This window comes from Nomascus leucogenys, chromosome 2 (genome assembly GCF_006542625.1).
Source record: "Nomascus leucogenys isolate Asia chromosome 2, Asia_NLE_v1, whole genome shotgun sequence".
Taxonomy (NCBI): domain Eukaryota; kingdom Metazoa; phylum Chordata; class Mammalia; order Primates; family Hylobatidae; genus Nomascus; species Nomascus leucogenys.
Window position 1 is genome coordinate 51,644,163 of NC_044382.1, and position 22,944 is coordinate 51,667,106.

Sequence of the window (22,944 nt, forward strand, 5' to 3'; positions counted from 1 at the left end):
TATACCTCAATAAAGCTATAATTTTAAAAATCCATTTGATTTATGAAAAGAAAAAACAGAGTGAGCTATTCCAACTGGGAATTACAGCAGTCTAAATCTGGGACCTTAGCAGTGGCTCACACCTGTAATCCCAACACTTTGGGAAGCAAAGGGAAGAGGATTGCTTGAGCCCAAGAGGTCAAGGCTGCAGTGAGCTGTGACAGAGACACTGCACTCCACCATGCGTAACAGAGCAAGACCCTGTCTCAAAACAAAAAATTAGGCCGGTGTGGTCACTCACGCTTGTAATCCCAGAACTTTGGGAGGCCAAGGTGGGTGGATCGCTTGAGCTCAGGAGTTTGAGACCACCCGGGCAACATGGTGAAACCTTGTTTCTTCTCCACCAAAAATACAAAAAATTAGCCGGCTGTAGTGGCACATATCTATAGTCCTAGCTACTTGGGAGGCTGAGGTGGGAGGATTGCTTGAGCCCGGGAGGCAGAGACTGCAGTGAGCAAGATCACGACACTGCACTCCAGCCTGGGTGACAGAGTGAGATCCTGTCTCAATAAAATAATTAATTAATTAATTAATTAATTAAAAAATCTGGGCCCTGGTTTACATTGCCACCAGTAGAAGTTAAAAGGCAAGAAAATCTAAGCTACTTCTCATAGGAAGAAAATAACCTGGGTTGAAATAAAAGACTAAACTAATTAGGGTATCCAGCCTGAGCAATTAAAAATCCACTGGATTCTAACAGGCAAGGGTAGAAATGGGAAATAGGCAAGGTAGCAAAATATACTGGTGGGGGATGAAAGGTAATGAGTTTAGATTTTATGAATTTAATATGAACTATGTGACTTCTGAGAAGGATGAAAGTAACTATGGTACAAATAAGGAAGACTTCTGAGTCTACAGCATACAATAAAGAGCTGCAACTACCAGGAGGCAGGTACTCTGTTAAGGAGGTAATCAAGAAAGGAGGCTAGAAGGCAGGTTCCTTAAGGCAGGGTCACTTAGGGGGAAAAGCAAGAAAAGCTAAAGACATAAAGCTAAGCAGTACTTAACAAGCAAGAAACTGGGAGATGAGGATACTACAGGAACTGTGGAGGGAGGTAATGAGTCAAAGCAGCACGAACGTGAGATGGAAGAAGATGGTGGCAAGGCACGGAGTCTGAAGGCAGGTTATGAAGGGAGAGAGAATTCAGGAAGGCTGTGGGTGTTTCCTACAAGTCTGGGGCATCTGACAGTGAAAGCAGCAAGACTAAACAAGGAAAAGATGGGGGAGTTCAATACAAGAAAGAGATACGGGAGTTCAATTCAAGGAAGAAATACAGGAGTTCAATTCTGAATGAGTAAGAGAAGGGATCTCTAATTAATGAAGGGAATCAGAGGCCACCAGAGGAAAAATATTCCAGCAAGAGCAGGAGCACCCTTTTGAAGAGAGACCTACGAGGTGTTGGCCAGGCGATGGCTTCAGCCTCCAATGCAGATCTAGGAGATCCCAAGCCAGCTGCTGGAGGGTATCTCCCCCTCCCTAAGTTGTGCCATTATCTGCATTCACTCCTAATGCCTCTCACTCATTTACCTGGATAGAAAGGTCGTTGGATTTCTCCCTCTGATATCCATGGCTCTTCTCCTTGCTCCAATTTGAAGATCACCTCTGGCTTGGAAACTTGATATCCTGCTCATGGGTAAATACACAAGATTTGGTTGTTTGTGCAAGTGGACAAAGAACCCTCCTAAGGACAAGTCAGTACTAGTCCTTGATCCTCAGGAACTCTGAAGGAAAAAAAAGGTGCAACTTAAGGAGTCATGCAGTCAAATTGCCTATTTCCAGTTTTGCAAAATAAAGACCTTTTACCTAAAGAGCAGGCTCAAAACCCCATAAAGCTGGGTCCCAATGAAGACTAACAAGCTCTGACCCCTGAGCACCCTGGTCACAGTTACCTAAGCTCTGGGCACCCCCACTGTAGCAACCAAGGAAGGAAAGACCCATCAGCAGGAAAGACACTCAGAGAAGTGGTCCTTACCAAGAGAAACCAGGTGGCTATAGTTCTCCAGCATCACATCCCTGTATAAGCTTCTCTGAGCAGGGTCGACATGGTACCATTCTTCCTGGGTGAAGTCCACAGACACATCTTTGAATGTCACTGATTCCTGTAAGATCACATTCCTGCTCAACTGGGGATCAACCCCACAAATGTTCTAAGGCAATGCTGGGAACATACTGTAGGATCTATCACAACTGGTGATCACACATTTGTTAGACTGAGGAGTCAACGTTGGGTTACGTAAACTCGTTTTTTACATAATTTTGTAAAGGATCTAGTATGTCAGGCAGGAAAGTTATGAGGGGCAATTTGTCCTGCAGACCTGTATCCCTACCTAGCTATCTTCTTGGTTTCTTTCAAAGCCAAGCCTTTTAATACAATCACCAATTCATTGCTGCTTATTCACTTTCTTTGTTACAAAATCCAAATACGGTGGGTAGTAAAAAGTGATGACCTTCCTTCACTGCCATAACCAATCCCACTTTACTTTCAGAAATAACCACTCTTAATAGTTTGGTGTATACACAAAGTCCCTTGTTCATGTTTTTTAACACCCCACCCACCCACTTAACCATACTCACAACACCCCAACACAGAATCTTGTTTTATGAAATACTATACATATTGTTCTACAACTTGCTTTTTGATTTAGCTCTGTATCCTGGAGATCTTTGCATAGTGGAATAATTGCACCTTATTGAACTGCTTCATAGTACTCCACAGTACACCTCTATCACAGGTACCCACTGATTAAAACAAACAACACCTTGCTGTATTAAGAATAAAATGCAACAGGGCACGGGTGGTTCACACCTGTAATCCCAACACTTTGAGAGGTCAAGGCTGGCAGATCACTTGAGCCCATTCACTTCCTTTGTTACAGGAGCCCAAGAGTTTGAGACCATCAAACTCTTGGTCAACAGAGCAAAACCCTATCTCTACAAAATATCAAAAAATTAGCCTGGCATGGTGGTGTGTGCCTACAGTCCCAGCTACTCAGGAGGCTGAGCTGGGAGGATCACTTGAGCCCAGGAGGCGGAGGTTGCAGTGAGCCATGATCATGCCATTGTACTCCAGCCTGGATGACGGAGTGAGACCCTGTCTCAAAAAAAGAGTAAAATGCAATTCCCTCATGGCTTACCAGGCTGTCGCATGCTGATCTTGATATTCCTTGACCACATCAAACTTGTTCCCAGCCCTTTTGTTTGTTATTCCCTAGCCTCCTGCATCTCCACATGGTTGACAACTAGTTAACCAGTTATTCAGGCATCATCTCAAGCATGGCCTCCTCGGGAAGGCTGTCTTAGCACTTCCACTATCCATCACATTATGTGTTTAATTTTCCTGCTAGTCCAGCTATCCCTCACTGCCCAGTTCTTTACACCTGAACTCAAGAACGTATTAGATTCCAATAGAAAGGACACTTGTGCTTCTAGCAATGATCAGAGATATTAGCTTGCTACCCTATTGTCTGTCTCTCCACTGTAAGCTCCATGGGAACATGGACTTTATCTTGATCAGTTACATGCCTGGTGCCCAGAACAACGCCCAGCACCTAGTGGGGGCTTAAAAAACACTTGCTGAATGAATCAATGAACCAGTCCTTGTCAGCAGGTACTGAGATTATTTCCAGTATTCTGCTATTATAAACATTACCATAATAAATACTCTTTGGGCAAACATGCTAGGATTTCTCCTGGCTCGCTAGCTAAAATTACAATGGCTAGGTCAAAGGTCTTTCACTGCTTCATACCCTACTCTAATCACTTTTTCTTCCACCATCCCATGGACACATGGCTGGCTGAGGTGCCCCATGTCTCCCAATTGTCAGTTCTGATGCTACAGAGCTGATTGTCTAGAATCATTTGACCTCGTTAAACCATGAGTCACCTGTGACCATGGCCTCTTTGAGCTATGTACTTTTGGTTAGGATTTTTTTTTTTTTTTTGAGACAGCGTCTCACTCTCTCACCCAGCTTGGAGTCCAGTAGCTCAATCACGACTCACTACAGCCTCAACTGCCAGAGCTCAAGTAATCCTCCCACCTTAGCCTCCAGAGTAGCTGGGACTACAGGCATACGCCACCATATCTGGCTAATTCCTGGTTAGACTTCTGTCTCAGAAAGTATATAATAAAGTATGGCAAAGACAATTAGCGCAAAAAGACGTTGAAAGCAGAGCTGAGTTAGCTGGAGCAGTGAGGGAAGGTTTCACAGAGGCTTCAGCTTATTCTGTACCCTTCTCGTTTGCTTAGGTATAGCTGAACCGGATTCACTCAAATTCCTCAAGGGTATCATTCACTCCTCCCATTTCCCTTAGCTAATTCCATTTCATACTTCAGGTGCTGGTTAGATCTCCAGTAAAGTCTTCTGATCCCCCACTGGAGAGTCAACCTCCCTATCATGTGCTTTAAACCACTCTGCACACCTACCATTATTCAAACAAACCTACTCATCTATTTAATACTTGTTTTCCTAGTTAAACAGTATACATTATGAGGGCAGGGATAATACTTTTGGTTGTTTTTTAAATTCTACACCACCATTGCCCAGCAAGTGCCTGACTCACACTATACCTCTGTTTCCTGAATGAGTTCAGCCTTAGGGAGATGGATGAGATTTGAATATTAAAGGCAGAAGTGGCCCCTTCTACTGAGTGAGGTGCATGACCACATCCACAAACCATATGGCTCCTCTGCCCCATATTTCTGTTCAACACTTGGCTGTGTCCCTGCAGGAACAGGGGAGGGATGAAACAGGTGCCATTTTTCTGATCAAGGTTAGAGATCTGACTGACTAGATATTTACGAGGTGCCTGGATTTACTATATACACTGTGGCAGACTAAAAATGCAAAAGAAAAACACTGCAGTCCTTGAATACGGTTCAGTTTATTTTAAAAGCGTTATTTATTAGAACACAATATGAGACAATACACAGTAAGGTGAGGTGCTGCAGGCGCTCAAAGCAGGAAAGACTGGGAGAGGGAGAGAACACTTCAAGGTAGGCTCTGTACCAGGTCCTAAGAGGTAAGTGCCATCTGCATGGAAGAAGAAAATGTGGGAATCTAATCCAGGGATTGGGAAGCTTGAGAAGGGAGGCTGGTCTTGGGAGAGGCATGGCCAGCAAGGATAAAGGGGCTGGACCAGCCATTTTGAGATAAGTGGTGAGAAGTAAAACCTTCTCCCCATTGCCTACTCTACCCTCTAGACATATTGTCTCTTTGGTTTAGTAACAGTCATTGCCCAATCAGGACTCCTTTGCTTAACTGGTTCCTCATATTTAACATATGGCCTCCTGGTTTCTTTCGTTTTATTTTGTTTAATAAAGATGGGGTCTCACTATGTTGCCCAGGCTGGTCTCAAACTCCTGGGCTCAAGTGATCCTCCCACCTCGGCCTCCTAAAGTGCTGAGATTACAAGTGTGACCCTCTGAACCTGGCCGGCCTCCTGGTTTCATTCTGCTTTCCCAAAGAGTCTGCACTCAAGGTGAAGAATGTGCTAACCAGCAAGCAAACGCCTGCTCCAAGCCACTCATCATTTCTTGCCTTGACAGGGCAACCACTGGCCTCTGTTCTTTAACTCTTGATCCCAACCCCCTTTTTTTTCCCCTGGTCACTATCAGAGTTACTTCAAAACACAAATCTGATCATGTTCACAAACACTTCACTGCGGCCGGACTGAGTGGCTCACGCCTATAATCCCAGCACTTTAGGGGGCTGAGGTGGGTGGATCACCTGAGGTCAGGAGTTCAAGACCAGCATGGTCAACGTGGCAAACTCTTTGGGAAAGCAGAATGAAACCGTCTCTACTAAAAATACAAAAATTAGCCAGGCATGGTGACGGGCGCCTGTAATCCCAGCTACTCAGGAGGATGAGGCAGGAGAATCACTTGAACCTGGGAGGTGGAGACTGCAATGAGCCGAGACTGTGCCACTGCACTCCAGCCTGGGCAACAGAGCGAGACTCCATCTCAAAAAAAAAACAAAAAACAAAAAACAAAACAAAACAAAAAAAAAACAAGGCCAGGCGCGGTGGCTCACACCTGTAATCCCAGCACTTTGGGAGGCTGAGGCGGGTGGATCACGAGGTCGGGAGATCGAGACCATCCTGGCTAACACAGTCAAACCCCATCTCTACTAAAAATAACAGAAAAATTAGCCGGGCATGGTGGCGGGCGTCTGTAGTCCCAGCTACTGGGGAGGCTGAGGCCGGAGAATGGCGTGAACCCGGGAGGCGGAGCTTGCAGTGAGCTGAATCGTGCCACCGCACTCCAGCCTGGGCAACGGGGCGAGACTCCGTCTCAAAACAAAACAAAACAAAACAAAAAAACCACAACCCACAAACCTTCACTGCCTCCCACATTTCCCTATTCCTGTCACCCTCACCCTAGTTCGTGTCACCATCTCTTACCTGGACTACTGCTACAACCTCCTAGTTTATCTCTCCTCTCACTCTTGCCCCACCACCCAAGTCCATTTTCCATATGACAACCAGAGAGATCTTGTTAAAACCTGCCAGACTGCTGGGCATGGTGGCTCACACCTGTGATCCTAGCACTTTGGGAGGCTGAGGTGGGAAGATCACTAAAGGCCAGCTACTTGGGAGGCTGAGGCAGGGAGAACTGCTTGAACCCAGGAGACGAAGGTTGCAGTGAGCTGGGACTGTGCCACTGCACTCCAGCCTGGGCAACAGAGTGAGATTCAAAAAAAAGTATCACGTTCCCTTTCCTTATGCTGACATACAAGGATCTTGGCCAAATGGTGGAGCCCAAAGCAAGGAACTAGGAACAGCATATACTAAGCTGAGAAGACTCAATTTCATGGGCTCCTACAAAGCTCCATAATGAATAAATGAATAATATCCTTGAGTAGATCTTACACCTCCTGGAGATCCAATTACCTCATCAATAACATGAGTTCCCTGAACTACAGAAATAAAGAGTTTTATGAGCAGATGGGGTGAAAGGGCACTTCCAGAAAGGACATGTACCAATACAGAGTTTGCCCAATTAGAAAACATCACATTTATGGCAATACAGTGTGGTGTCTCCACTTAAGTACTCGGTGGCCTCTGATACCAGACCGATCATAGTTTAATAAGCTGATAGTTGACAATGTAACTAACAATGGTGTACAGAGAGAAGAACATCACTGTCAACCTTTGCACACACACAGATTCCTACTGCATCACCATCTGCAGTACTGAAGACTGGAAACCTGGACCTCCTCCTTGACTCTTCATTTTTCCTTTATGCCTTGCAGTCACCAAAAGCCTCAGAAATGTCTCCTGAATTCAGTCCCTTGCCTTCATCCTTCAAATCCAGCTGAAATCCTCCCTTGCCAATGACAGCATTAATCCAGGGAATGGCAATCTAGAGCCACACAGTCTAATATGGCAGCCACTGGCCACATGTGGCTATTCATTATGTTTTTAAATTAAGGATTTAGATGTTCACCCAATTATAAACTGCTTTTAAATACTAGGAGGAAAAGAAAAAGAGCAAACAAACTTACAAGCCACACTTGCAATGTAGCTAGTCCAAATGGGCATGTGTGATTAAGTAAAATACACACTGGGCCAGGCACAGTGACTCACACCTACAGTGGGTCACGCCTGTAATCCCAGCACTTTGGGAGGCTGAGGTGGGTGGATCACCTGAAGTCAGGAGTTTGAGACCAGCCTGGCCAACATGTAGAAACCCAGTCTCTACAAAAATACAAAAATTAGCTAGGTGTGGTGGCACACGCCTGTAATCCCAGATACTCAGGAGGCTGAGGCAGCAGAATGGCTTGAACCAGGAGGCGGAGGTTACAGTGAGCCAAGATTGCGCCACTGCACTCCAGCCTGGGCGACAGAGCAAGACTCTGTTTCAAATAAATAAAATAAAATACACACTGAATTTCAAAGACTTACTATCAAGGAAAAAATGTAAAATACCTCATTAGTAATTTTAAAATATCACATGTAGAGATGATAATATTCTGGATATATTATTTTAAATAATATGTATTACTAAAATTAATTTCACTTGTTTCTTTTTACATTGTAGCCACTAGAAAACTTAAAATTATACATGGAATGTGTATTTCTTTGGGACACCACTGTTCTACATTGTTCTAGGTCTCCACCTCAGGCCATCTTTCTCTCAAATGCTGCCTCCTGTCATACACCCAAAGCTTCTGCCACATGGACTCTTTGTTCCAGTAACATTCTTTTGTGTCTCTTTGCCTTTATACATCCTATTCTGACCATAATGTACTTTCTTCCCTCAGTTTCACAGGAAAAATTCCTAGTCATCCTTGTAGAACCAGTTCACTGTTCCATTCCCTCCTGAAGCTTCCTCACATCCTCCGTGCTCCCCATCCCCCTTCAGCATTTGGTCCCCATCTCCATTTCAGAACTGTAGCTATCTAGTTACATTTTTCTCCCTCAAGAACTTCTTTTTTTTTTTTTTTTTGAGACGGAGTCTTGCTCAGTCGTCCTAGCTGGAGTGCAGTGGCGCGATCTTGGCTCACTGCAAGCTCCACCTCCTGGGTTTATGCCATTCTCCTGTCTCAGGCTCCAGAGTAGCTGGGACTACAGGCGCCCACCACCACGCCCGGCTAATTTTTTTTGTATTTTTAGTAGAGATGGGGTTTCAACATGTTAGCCAGGATGGTCTCGATCTCCTGACCTTGTGATCCACCTGCCTCGGCCTCCCAAAGTGCTGGGATTACAGGCGTGAGCCACCACGCCCGGCCAGGAATTTCTTAAACTCCTTTTCATTTTAGTATCTCCGACACTGCAAGTGGAGTGTCCAGAATCACCTGGGCAGCTTTTCTCAATTGTCCATGCATGGAGGGTCCTGCCCAGCATCTTTTAAAAGCTCCTGAGGTGGTTCACTATCAAAAAGCAACAGCTCAGATTTCTCGAACACTCGCTGTTAGGCAAGCACTGAACTCGGTCATTCATGTGCACTCTCACATTTCCTCACTGAAGCCTTGTCACCACCCCACAGGAAGCAGGCACTACTTCCTGACTGGTTCTGAAGCCTGACCCTGGTTAAGAACCACTGCCTGGCACAGAGCAAGCATTCCAAACATGTCTGCTGAGTGAATGGATACAGAATCTGGGTAATTCTCACTGGAGGAAAATGAAGAGTTGTTTCGAGGATTTAAAAAAAACGTGGGTTAGTGAATTAAATTCTTGGATTATAAAAAGCAGAGGCAAACAGAAAAACGATGGCATTAACAGCCAAATCTAAGGCTGGTTCCTCTTAAGCACCAGCCAAATAGAAAAACCTCTCATAAATCTAGTAAGAAGAAATTTTTAAAAGATGAACTTCAAGATAGGAGGATAAGGCCAGGAACAGTGGCTCATGCCTGTAATCCCAGCACTTTGGGAGGCCGAGGCGGGTGAATCACCTGAGGTTGGGAGTTCGAGACCAGCCTGACCAACATGGAGAAACCCCATCTCTACTAAAAATACAAAATTAGCCGGGTGTGGAGGCGCATGCCTGTAATCCCAGCTACTCAGGAGGCTGAGGCAGGAGAACTGCTTGAACCTGGGATGTGGAGGTTGCGGTGAGCCAAGATTGTGCCATTGCACTCCAGCCTGGGCAATAAGAGCAAAACTCCGTCTCAAAAAAAAAAAGGAGGATAAACAAAACAGTGAAATACACAATAGTGTGTTAAGAAATGCAAAAAATCTTAACAAAAAACTTTTAAATTCTAAACTACTGATGTTTACACAAAAAAGCAGAAACCTTTATAATTGAGGAGGAAATAAAGAAAATTGTTGCCAAACCATCTTGTCTATAAAAATCCTGAGTCTAAATGTTTTATAGGTAAATTCTTTCAAAAGACAGAAAAAGGTGAAAAGCAATCTGAATGTTTCTACAAATTAAGGATAAGCATGACACCAAAACCTGTCCAAGAGTGCTTTCTCTCTGTTGGCTATTTCCCTTAGTAATACAGATACTAAAAAATGATCAACTGGGCTGGACGCAGTGGCTCACACCTGTAATCCCAGCACTTTGGGAGGCCAAGGCAGGTGGATCACTTGAGGTCAGAAGTTCGAGACCAGCCTGAGTGACATGGTGAAACCCCATCTCTACTAAAAAATCAAAACTAGCCAGACATGGTGGTACATGCCTGTAATCCCAGCCACTTGGAAGACTGAGGCAGGAGAATCGCTTGAACCCAGGAGGCGGAGGTTGCAGTGAGCTGAGATTGTACTCCAGCCTGGGCAACAAGAGCAAAAACTCTATCTCAAAAAAAAAAAAAAAAAAAAAAAAAAAGAAAGAGATCAACTGTATTTTGAAAAACTTATGTATTGTAACCAAGTGGAATTTTATCCCAGCATTATGTATAATAGTAAAAATTTCAGAAATAACCTAAATGTTCTCTGAGAAATGGCTAAATAAATTTTGGTACATTCATACAAAGCAATATAATATAGTCATTAAAACTGATTTTATTTTTATTTATTTATTTATTTATTTTTTTGAGACGGAGTCTTGCTCTGTCGCCCAGGCTGGAGCGCAGTGGCGCGATCTCGGCTCACTGCAAGCTCCGCCTCCCGGGTTCACGCCATTCTCCTGCCTCAGCCTCTCCGAGTAGCTGGGACTACAGGCGCCCGCCACCATGCCCGGCTAATTTTTTGTATTTTTAGTAGAGACGGGGTTTCACCGTGGTCTCGATCTCCTGACCTCGTGATCCGCCTGCCTCGGCCTCCCAAAGTGCTGGGATTACAAGCGTGAGCCACTGCGCCCGGCCTTAAAACTGATTTTAAACAACAAGAATCCTCATAAAACTTATACAAAATTTAAAATATGTTATAATTAAAAATGTTTAAGGGGAAAAACATGCATAAGGAGAAAAGGAAATTCATCAAAACAAATACAGAGGTCCTAAGGAAGAGGGATCATAAATGACTTTTTCTATCAAAAAGTCTAGATTATTAAGCAATTAATACCCAGAATATATACAGAACTCCTAAAAATCCAAAAAAAAAACAATTCAAAAATGGGCCAGGAACTTGAATAAACATTTCTCCAAAGAAGACATACAAAGATGTTCAAAAACACTAATCATCAGAGAAATGCAAATCAAAACTACAATGAGATATCACCTCACACAGGTTAGGATGGCTACTATCAAGATAAAACAGAAAATAACAAGTGTTGGGGGGACGTGGAGAAATTGGAACCCTTTGTGCACTGTCGTTAAGAATGGAAAAAGGTACAGCTGCTATGGAAATAGTATGGTGGTTCCGGAAAAAAATTACCGTATGACCCCGCAATTTCTCTCTGCGTATACAACCAAAAGAATTCAAAGTCAGGTCTCAAAGAGATATCTGTACCCCCACGTTCAACAGTTCAATGCCTCATGTTCATGTTCAGTGCCATAGCAGCATTATTCACAATAGCTAAACATGTAAACAACCGAAGTGTCTATCAACGGATGAATGGATAAGCAAAATGGAATTGTATTTAGCCTTAGAAAGGCTTTTATTTTAAAGTACTGTATTCAGACTTAAAAAGAAAGAAAATTCTGATATACACTACGACTTAGATGAATCTTGAAGACATTATAATGAAATAAGCCAGCCACAAAAAGATACATACTGTATGATTTTGGCCAGACGTGGTGGCTCACGCCTGTAATCCCAGCACTTGGGAGGCTGAGATGGGCAGATCACTTGAGGTCAGGAGTTCGAGACCAGCCTGGCCAACATGATGAATCCCCAGCTCTACTAAAAACACAAAAATTAGCTGGGCGTGGTGACACATGCCTGTAGTCCCAACTCTCAGGAGGCTGAAGCAGAACTGCTTGAACCCAGGAGGCTGAGGATGCAGTGAGCCGAGATTGCGCTACTCACCCCGGCCTGGGTGACAAAGCAAGACTCCGTCTTAATAAAAAACAAAACAAAACAAAACATACTGTTTGATTCCACTTATGTAAGATAGAGTAGTCAAAATCATACAGATAGAAAGCAGAATGGTAGTTGCAGGGGCTGGAAGAAGAAAGAATGAAGAGTTATTGTTTAATGGATTATAGAGTTTTCAGTTTTACAAGGTGAAGAGTTTTGAAGATGGATAGTGGTGATGGTTGCATTACATATGAGTGTATTTAATACCACTGAACGGTACACTTAAAATTAGTTAAGATTGTCTTATGTGTATTTTGTCAAAATTTTTAAAAATTGAAAAAGATTATATTAAAGGTAAAAAGTCTCTAATATTATATATGCTCACATACTTTAATAAAATATACTTTATTTGTTTTGAGTCAGAGTCTTGCTGTGTCACCCAGGCTGGAGTGCAGTGGTGCAATCTCAGCTCACTGCAACCTCTACCTCCCGGGCTCAAGTGATTCTCATGTCTCAGCCTCCGAAGTAGCTGGAATTACAGGCGTGTGCCGCCACACCTGGCTAATTTTTGTATTTTTAGTAGAGATGGGGTTTCATTATGTGGCCCAGGCTGGTCTCGAACTCCTGGTCTCATGCAATTCGCCCGTCTCAGCCTCCCAAAGTGCTGGGATTACAGGTGTGAGCCACTGTACCTGGCCATAAGATATACTTTAATAAAAGTAATACAACATGGAAAAGTTAAGGAAAATAATCTTATTTTTGAAACAGTTTTTTTTTGAGATGGAGTCTCGCTCAGTCACCTAGGTGGGAGTGCAGTGGCATGATCTCGGCTCACTGCAAGCTCCGCCTCCCAGGTTCACACCACTCTTCTGCCTCAGCCTCCCGAGTAGCTGGGACTACAGGCACCCGCCACTGTGCCTGGCTAATTTTTTTGTATTTTTATTAGAGACGGGCTTTCACCATGTTACCATGTTAGCCAGGATGGTCTCAATTTCCTGACCTCGTGATCTGGCCGCCTCAGCCTCCCAAAGTGCTGGGATTACAGGCATGAGTCACTGCACCTGGCCTGAAATAGTTCTCAGGAACAGGTTTTGACATCCTAACATCCCAAAGACAAATTTTTTTAAAACTGTTCAGTGCAAATCACATTGTTTCATGTAATCATTTTATCAGAAAATAAAATGGGCTCATTGTGACTGGAAAATATAATTTGTGCTATATTAGGAGCAGAAAGTATAAAATTGCTGCTTGGGCTTAAGTGGTTATGAATGATCATGTTACCTCGTGTTTAGTCTGGGCAAGGGATTGAAGGGAGGGGTCAAATGGCCTTACTCTAAAGGAGCACAAAGCCTGGTACAGAGAAAGCTGGGTGAATGCACCACTCCATTCCATGTAAGAACAGTATTATATAATAGGCGTGCATAGGCCGGGCGCGGTGGCTCATGCCTGTAATCCCAGCACTTTGGGAGGCTGAGGCGGGCGGATCACGAGGTCAGGAGATCGAGACCATCCTGGTTAACATGGTGAAACCCCGTCTGTACTAAAAATACAAAAAATTAGCTGGATGTGGTGGCATGCGCCTATAGTCCCAGCTACTCTGGAGGCTGAGACAGGAGAATTGCTTGAACCCAGGAGGTGGAGGTTGTAGTGAGCTGAAATCACACCACTGCACTCCAGCATGACAGAGTGAGACTCCATCTCAAAATAAAAAAGCAAAAAGAAAAAAAAAAAGGTGTTCACAGGTGCTATGGGCACACACAGGAGTGGTACCTAACCTTACACAGGGGAAGGTGCAATTTGAGCTGAGGCTTAGAGACTACCTCCTGTCAGCTCAGGCCGAAGCTGAGAAGGGGAACCTCTGGACAGAGGGAGCTCAGACATCCTTGACCACAAACATCCTGACCTGATTCAGCAACTGGTCTGGTTTCCCCTGGTGGCCCCAGGAGCATCTTTTCTGAGTTTGGGTGACCTAAGCCAGGTTTTGCTGGGTCTGTTCACCCTGATGATCTAACCAGAGCTTTTGTAATCCAGAGTCAACAGAGATCAGGCCCTGACCCCTCCTCCCCATTTCCTCTCTATCAAGGAAATCTCTTCTCTAACATGAAGAGATCTGGTCTCCATATGCAGCATTTTTCTTATAAAACTTCCCTCATTTCTCTTTTCTGTTTTATTTTTTTTTTTGAGATGGGATCTCTCTCTGCTGCCCAGGCTGGAGTGCAGTAGTGCAATCATAGCTCACTGTAGCCTCAAACTCCTGAGCTTAAGTGATCCTCTCACCTCAGCCTCCCAAGTGGCTGGGACTATAGGTGTGTGTGCCACTACACCTAGCTTAAAACTTCTCTCATTTCTTAGTGTTCTGGTGGCTTCAACTTTAAGAACGGCAAATGCCTTTTTTGTTTCCTAACTAAAAATGTAGTACACATGTGATGAGAAAGAGGCCAGCCAGTGTGGTGGCTCACACCTGTAATCCCAGCATTTTGGGAGGCCAAGGCAGGTGGATCACTTGAGGTCAGGAGTTTGAGACCAGTCTGGCCAACATAGTGAAACCCCATCTCTAGTAAAAATACAAAAAAATCAGCCGGGCGTGGTGGTGCACACCTGTAATCCCAGCTACTTGGGAGGCTGAGGCAGGAGAATTGCTTGAACCTGGGAGGCAGAGGCTGCAGTGAGACGAGATTGCGCCACTGCACTCCAGCCTGGGTGACAGAGCAAGACTCCACCTCAAAAAAAAAAAAAAAAAAAAAGGCAGGCCAGACGCAGTGGCTGACACCTATAATCCCAGCACTTTGGAAGGCTGAGGCAGGCAGATCACGAGGTCAGGAGATTGAGACCATCCTGGTCAACATGGTGAAACCCTGTCTCTACTAAAAATACAAAAATTAGCTGGGCATGGTGGTGCATGCCTGTAATCCCAGCTACTCGGGAGACTGAGGCAAGAAAATCGCTTGAATCAGGGAGTTGGAGGTTGCGGTTGAGCCAAGATCATGCCACTGCACTCTAGCCTGGTGACAGAGCAAGACTCTGTCTCAAAAAAAAAAAAGAAAGAAAAAAAAGGCAAATAAGGATGCATAATGTTTACATAGACATTGCTACTAATGATCCTATAGATACATAGCTATATCTACGCAAACATTCTAAATGGGTATCCTGGCTCCTCCATCTCTGCTCCCAGTCCCATCCTGCTTCAGGTGGAGCCAGTTCAGGAATTTAACTATGTTCAGGGGAAAGGTCCCACTCATCAAAACACCTCTCCAAAGGAACTATTATCAAATATAATATCAAACTTTTTCTCCTAGGATTCATCATTCATGGCAATCTTTTAAAAAATCTAAGAAGTTGTATTAGTTCCCTGCCTCAAATCATCAGCTCAAGCTACAATGGCCTCTTTGCTGCTCCTTGAATACACCAGACACACATCTTGCCACTAGGCTGTTCCCTCTGCCCAGAGCACTCTTCCCCTAGACATCAACTCCCTCATCGCCTTCAAGTCTGCTCAGGTGTCACCATCTCATTAAGGATAAGGCTTACCCTGACCACATCATTTTAAATTGCACCCCTACTACAAACCCCCCACCTCCCCACTCAGTCCCCCTTACCTTTCTCTACCTTTTTTCCCTCTTGAGATACTACTGCCTTCTAGGATACCATACAATTTACTTATTTACTGAATTCTTCTGTCTGCCCTCTCTAGAATGTAAGCTCCTTGAGAGCAGAGTCCTTTCTAATTTTGTTCATTGAAGAATCCCAACTGCCTAGAAAAGTGCCTGACACATCATAGGGCTCAATGACTATCTGATGAATGAGCAGATGAATGAATGAACGAATGAATGAGTTACAAGGCCAAAAAGAACAACTCCAAACTCCTTCCATTCTCCTCTACCCACTGCCAGCAGCCCACAGCTGATGTTACAAAGAAAATGCTTTAATGAACATGCACCCCCATCTTCTTGTCTCCCAACTCCCCTGATTCACCAAGTCAATCAGCTCTACCCTCTCCCTTTTGTTTTTTGGGGTTTGTTGAGATGGAGTCTCACTCTGTCACCTAGGCTGGAGTGCAGTGGTGGGATCTCAGTTCACTGCAACCTCCACCTCCCAGGTTCAAGCGATTCTCCTGCCTCAGCCTCCCTAGTAGCTGGGACTACAGACACCCGTCACCATGCCTGGCTAATTTTTGTATTTTTAGTGGAGACAAGGTTTCACCATGTTGGCCAGGCTGGTCTCGAACTCCTGACCTCAAGTGATCCGCCTGCCTCGGCCTCCCAAAGTGCTGGGATTACAGTCCCCTTTTGTTTTCACCTGCTTAGACTCCGCTCCTATTCAAAGGTGAAAACTCCACTGACTTCTTCCCACCAGCAGAATGTCCTGGCCCCTCTCTTAACTCCAAGCAGCCTCTGGACCTCTGCAACAACACTTGACACCAGCTCTCTTGGGCTCTACTTCTGCAGGAGACTGTCTGCTCCCACTAAATTAACTTTACAGTTAAGCAGTCACAGGACTCATTACTAATCTCTGCATTCCCCTGAGGGTCATGCTCAGAGAAGGGGAACCACTGCTAAAGGGAAATTTCTGCCTGAAAAGCCCCGTTTAGGACCAGTGTTCTGTTCTGTCCTTTATCCCTGGTTATCACCTGCAGCCTGAATTAGATAACCCAAGTGGACATCATCAGGCCATTCGATGAGAATGCAACTAAGCCAGGGTGTTCAGGGAACATAGCTTGAAAAGTCAAGTTTACAGTGGTCCTTAAAATTCATTGCTCAGAACATGAGTCCACTTTCACCACTAAAAAGGTATCCTCCCACTATGGAAAAGACTGGAGTCCCTGATGAGGTGTTAAGTCATCTAATTCTCACAAGCCTATGGAGGACACTTTGCATGTAAAGGGGATAATGATCATCATGTGCTCTGGCTCTCCTTAAACCAAGTAACTGTCTTGTTTTAGTACTGTCAGGTGCCTTACTCCTTAAGGCTCATCCCTGTAAAACAGAAACATATAATAAGAAGTAAATATATTTATTAGAAAAGGCAGGCCGGGCCCGGTGGCTCATGCCTGTAATCCCAGAACTTTGGGAGGTCAGGAGATCGAGACCATCCTAGCCAACATGGTGAAACCCCGTCTTTACTAAAAATACAAAAATTAGCTGGGCATGGTAGCACATGCCCAGCTGTGGTGGCTCACACCTGTAATCCCAACACTTTGGGAGGGTGAAGCGAGCAGATCACTTGAGCTTAGGAGTTCAAGTCCAGCCTGGCGAAACTCCATCTTTACAAAAAACACAAAAATTAGGCCAGGCGTGGTGGCTCACATCTGTAATCTCAGCACCTTGGGAGGCCAACGTGGGCGGATCAGTTGAGGTCAGGAGTTCGACACCAGCCTGGCCAACATGGTAAAACCCTGACTCTACTAAAATACAAAAAAATTACCCGGGTGTGGTGGTGCACACCTGTAATCCCAGCTACTAGGGAGGCTGAGGCAGGAGAATCACTCGAACCCAGGAGGTGGAGGTTGCAGTGAGCCGAAATCATCCCACTGCACTTCAGCCTGGGTGACAGAATGAGACTCTGTCTCAAAAAATAAAATAAAATAAACAAAAAAATACAAAAATTAGCCGGTGGTGGCGTGCACCATGACAGATGTTGCAGTGAGCCAAGATCATGTCACTGTACTCCAGACTGGGTGACAGAGAGAGACTCTGTCTCAAAAAAAAAAAAAAAAAAAAAAAAAAGCATGATGTATTGTATGCTTAATTCACTGTAAACTGCTCTTTCAAAGGACATTACTAAGTTGGTGTTTTTATCTTTAAATTTTTTTTTTTTTTTTGCAGAGACGGAGTCTCACTATGTTGCCCAGGCTGGTCTCAAACTCCTGGGCTTAAACGATCCTATTGCCTCAGATTCCCAAAGTGCTGGAGTTACAGGTGTGAGCTACTGTATCTGGCAACTTGGTATTTTTATTTGAATTGATCTTGATGTCTCAAACACCTAGCAACTACAATCTGTCATTTTTCCTTAATTCTAAAGAGAGTGTAGACTCAAAAATACAGATACCATCTGGATCTTGATGTATTTTCACCAATATGTAAATCAATGGATAACCTTAAGAGTTGTGATTCTTCTAGAAAATGCCCCCTCTGCCACTAGAAGAAATGGGTTCACGAATCAGCATTACATTAATTAAGGTGAAGGCTGGACTTCTGGCGGTGGGGAGTGGTGTACTCTATTACAATTTTGTTAAAGCAGAAAAGGACACAAAAAGCTCTGGGAGAATCAGCCCTGGTTTTGTTTTTGGTTGTTTTTTATTTTGTTTTGTTTCTGCCTCCTTGCCCAAGAAATCCCATCTCCAGCCTCTTCCTAGACATGTTCTAACTAGGCTTCTACGGTCCCTTACGGACTCTCTATGGGCCCTGGGTCAGAAGCTGGGGCTCCTCTCTCCTCACTTGCCGACGGTCACTTCCTCCTCTACAGTGTTTCATCCTGTCACCCCACTCTCTCCATTTCTTATTGACAAGAGTTCAAAAAACTGGCGTGGCATTCAGGACTCTCAAAACTGACACTTCCCAACACATCCAATCTCAACTCCTCCCACAAGATCGCACCACACTGGCCCCCTCTACCCCACAGAGCAGCCTCCCCTTTGGGAATCCAGCTCCCCAAAGCCTGGGGTTTTGCAAAGCCATTAGGCTCCGATCGAGCCAAGCAAGCAAGGGAGTCGCCAGGCGGAGAACAATGACTGCTCCAAACACCCTTGGGAGATGGGATGGATGGATGGATGGGATGCCCAGGAGGTTAGGAACGCGTTGCTCACCTGGGGCGCGGCCGTCGGAGGCCTCGGGGCCATTCCTGCCTCGCCAGGGCCCGGCTCCGGGGCAGGAGCTGGGGAGAAAGGACAGGGCCCACTCACCCCGCTGCAACACCGACCCCACCCCACCACGCCCCGCCTCCCCCTCCGCCCCTAAACCACATCTCCAGCGGAGATGGTGGCGAGGACCGCGGAACCAGCCTGGGCCTGCCGCTCCCCATCCCCGAAATGAAGGGCTCGGCGGCCTTCCGGACACCCCCCTCCGGCCACGCCCAGTCCCCTTCGCAGGGTGGTGGGCGAGGCCCGGCTGACACCCGCCAAACCCAGGAGGGGTGCCGCCCAGACCCGCGCACTCGGAATCACCGCCTCTGGGGGGCTCCGGATTTCGCGACCTCCGGCCCACCCAGAGCCTCGGGCAGCTCCTCCCGCCGCCGCAGGCTCGGTTATCTCCAATTCTGAGCTGCGGAGGGGCTGCCCAAAGGGGCCTCAGCCACTCCGGGGTCGGACAATGGCCGCAGCAGCGGGGCAGAGCCGGAAGTGCGCCTGCGCACGCGGAGCCTCGCTCCCGCAACCTCGAGGCCGCGCCGGGCAAGCGAACTACACTTCCCAGAGGCCCGCGGGCGCGGGCCCCGCCTCGGCGGCCTCCGAAGGCGCGTTAGGGACCCCTGCGAGGGCCGAGGGAGGCGGCCAGTGTGGCTCGAGCGTGCGTGTGTCCCTGTATTCCTGTCACTGTACGCCTCCTCTGTGCAAGGGGCTTGTTGCTAGCTGGGGGATCGGCCGGGTAAGACCCTGGTTTCGGGGAGCAAGCGTACGCCCCTTTGGACGAGCCTGACGATAAAAACGCAAACATATCAACAAGATAATGTCAGGTCCTGACTTCAGCTGTAAGAGTGACACAGGAAGGGAGTGAGACAGCGTCAGAGGGTGGGACATTTGCATCTTCATCAAAAGGCAATTTTCTATTTCTCATTTCAGAGAAAAGAGAAACTTCGGATAAATGCGTGGCCTCCTGAACAATGTGAAAAGGCAGACCTACTACCGTGTTATTTCATTACTTCGTGGCCCCTTAACGCAGGATTTTGTGTTTGGGACAAGCCAACAGTGATGGAAATTTTCTTTCTTTCTTTTTCTTTTCTTTCTTTTTTCTTTTTTTTTGAGACGGAGTTTTGCTTTTGTTGCCTAGGCTGGAGTACAATGGCGCGATTTTGGCTCACCGCAACCTCCGCTTCCCGGGTTCAAGCGATTCTCCCGCCTCAGCCTCCAGAGTAGCTGGGATTACAGGCATGCGATGCGTCACCAAAGAGTCGGAACCCGGGGTGAAGAACCCAGAACCGGCGCCCTCTTACTGTGCCCATGTTACCTAACAACCACGCCCGTCTAATTTTGTATATTTAGTAGAGACGGGTTTTCTCCATGTTGGTCATGCTGGTCTCGAACTCGCAACCTAAGGTGATCTGCCCGCCTCGGCCTCCCAAAGTGCTGGGATTACAGGCATGGGCAACCGCACCCGGCCCGATGGAAATTTTCAACACAAAGATAGGTCAACTTTTAGATACAGCTATTAGGTTTATGTAATTATGTCTTATGTATCACAGATATTCAGGCTACATTTCCTAGATTTCAGCTTGATTTCTTAACATTAGAGCATCGCATACCAACGTGGTAGAAAATGACTGCAACAATATGTTCCTTATGTCACACTGCTTTATCAAAAATATGAACATTCAAAAATAAATGCTTTATGCCGGGTGCGGTGGCTCAAGCCTGTAACCCCAGCACTTTGGGAGGCTGAGGCTGGCGGATCACCTGAGGTCAGGAGTTTGAGACCAGCCTGACCAACATGGAGATAACTCGTCCCTATTAAAAATACAAAATTAGTCAGGCGTGGTGGCGCATGCCTGTAATCCCAGCTACTCAGAAGACTGAGGCAGGAGAATCGCTTGAATCCGGGAGGCGGAGGTTGTGGTGAGCCGAGATTGCACCACTGGACTCCAACCTGGGCAATAAGAGCAAAACTCCATCTCAAAAACAAAACAAAACAAAACAAAACAAAAAAGGGAGAAAATTTCCATCACTGTTGGCTTGTCCCAAACACAAAATCCTGCGCAAGGGGCTAACAAGTAATGAAATAACACGTCAATAGCACAGGGAGGCTGAGGAGGGAGGAGCCCAGGAATTAAAAGACCAGCTTGGGCAACATGGCAAAACCCCGTCTCTACAAAACATACAAACATTAACTGGTTGCAACAGTGTACGCCTGTGGTCCCAGCTACTTGGGAGGCTGAGGTGGGAAGATCATTTGAACCCGGGAAGCAGAAGTTGTGGTGGGCTGTGATTTCACCACAGCACTCCGGCCTGGGCGGCAAAGTGAGACTCTGTCTCAAAAAATATATATATAAATTAATGAATGCTTTCTATCACTGCTTTGTGAATATAGTGCTCTGGAATTAGCAGAATGCATAATTCACAAGTATGAATTAGAGTGGACCGGGAGGCCTCTCTGAGGCAAGTGACTTAGTAGCTGCAACTTAAGGCAACTGCAGGCTGGGCATGGTGGCTCATGCCCGTAATCCTAGCACTTTGGGAGGCTGAGGGGGGCGGATCACTTGAGGTCAGGAGTTCGAGACCAGCCTGGCCAACATGGTGAAACCCCATCTCTACTAAAAATACAAAAATTAGCAGGGTGTGGTGGCACGCGCCTGTAGTCACAGCTACTTGGGAGGCTGTAGCAGGGGAATCGCTTGAACCCAGGAGATGGGGGTTGCAGTGAGCCAAGATTGCACCACTGCACTCCAACCTGGGTAAGACATGGAGACTCTGTCTCAAAACAACAACAACAACAAAAAAAACCCAACAACAACAACAAAACAACTGCAGGTACATAAGGGGAAAAGAATTCCAGGCTGAAGAAACTGAAGGTGCAAAAGCTGTCAGATGGGAACAAGCTTGGTGTGCTTAGGAACAGATAAATGCCTAATGTAGCTTAGCAGAGTGAGGGATAAGAGAGTGAGCAGAGCAGAGGTAGGGCAGGTAGACTGGGGCTTGATGGAGCAAGGCTTTGGAGGTTGTGATGAGGGGTGTGGATTTTACTTTGAGTGTGATGAGAGCCATTGGCTTAGTAACAACAGTGGAGTCACTTATTACTATGAGAAAATAAGAGGAATTTTTCCTACTGTCCCAGAATTGGTAACCAGGACTCAGAGTTGAGGATTAAGTTCTGCATTCTAAGGAAAGATGAAAACATTTGGGGTGAGAACCTCTCAGGTCTTATCAAAGGAAGCTGGGTGCTGAATTCTGAATTTGCTCTGTTACTGTTAACCACTGACACAATGCCACCCCTCTTTCCCAGGCTATATAAGAGTATGATGGGAAAGAAAAGGAAAAATCCCTACCCAGGCACAGTGGCCTGTACTTCCCACACTTTAGGAGGCTGAGGAGGGAGGATCGCTTGAGCCTAGGCGTTCCAGACCATCCTGGGCAACATAGTGAGACCTCGTTTCTACAATAGTAATAATAATAATGCCAGGTGTGGTGGCATGCTGGTAGTCCCCAACTACTGGGGAGGCTGAGGTGGGAGGATCAGCTTGAGCTAGGGGAAGTTGAGGATGCAGTGAGCTGAGATCGTGCCACTGTACTCCAGCTTGGGTGACAGAGCAAGACCCTCTCTCAAAAGAAAGAAAAAGGATTCCTCAGATGAGCAAGCCTTCCACCTGCTGCGGAAGGCAGTGTTCACCCCCACTCCCACTTGCAAGATAAATGTGAGAAAGAGCACTCAAACATTGAGCCTACCCAAGAGAGCGGAGGTTTTAAAAACTGCACTGCTACCTCCCAAAGAGAAAGAGAACAACGCTGTTTGTAAGGAGAGCAACCTGAATTTCTGCTGTTTGTGTAGAAAGTGCATGTACTGGAAAATAATTGGGCTTTTAGCCCCCAGGGGAAAGGTGTGCAGTTCACAATAGTAAGAGGCTGTGGAATTAACTGGGTGTGAGTAAGAGGCTGTGGAATTAACTGGGTGTGAGAAGAAGCTCACACCCATTTGGAGATTGAAGGAAGCTGAGGCAGAGCCGGGTGTTCCAAGTCGGGTATCTATTGGTTTTCTCTAAGGAACTCACAGATGCACTTCTGCTTCTGGGAGTGTGGCTCAGCAACTTTAATGCTGGATAAAATAATTTAAAAATCTTTTAAAATGTATTGATGAGCTAGAAAATTAGTAAGGAATACAGAGAAGCCCAAACCCAAACAAAATGAATAACTTAGAGAGTAG

General features: G+C 45.8%; 1 protein-coding gene across 8 annotated transcripts in view; it reads right to left on the reverse strand.

Annotated features, from left to right (window-relative positions):
* Positions 1 to 22,944, reverse strand: part of ZFP90 (ZFP90 zinc finger protein) — a 35,639-nt gene that overhangs the window by 7,038 nt on the left and 5,657 nt on the right. For 2 of the 8 annotated variants that reach the window (XM_030794907.1, XM_030794892.1), the window contains exons 1-4: positions 19,034 to 19,219; positions 18,687 to 18,754; positions 2,013 to 2,139; positions 1,568 to 1,663 (exon numbers count right to left, since the gene is read on the reverse strand). In XM_030794907.1, coding sequence (XP_030650767.1) covers positions 1,568 to 1,663; positions 2,013 to 2,139; positions 18,687 to 18,719 — 256 coding nt within the window. In that variant the 5' untranslated portion in view covers positions 18,720 to 18,754; positions 19,034 to 19,219. Of the gene's footprint in view, positions 1 to 1,567; positions 1,762 to 2,012; positions 2,140 to 18,686; positions 18,755 to 19,033; positions 19,292 to 22,944 lie in introns of those variants that run through there. The other 6 variants (XR_004026147.1, XM_030794881.1, XM_030794883.1 and 3 more) reach the window with 6 other exon arrangements.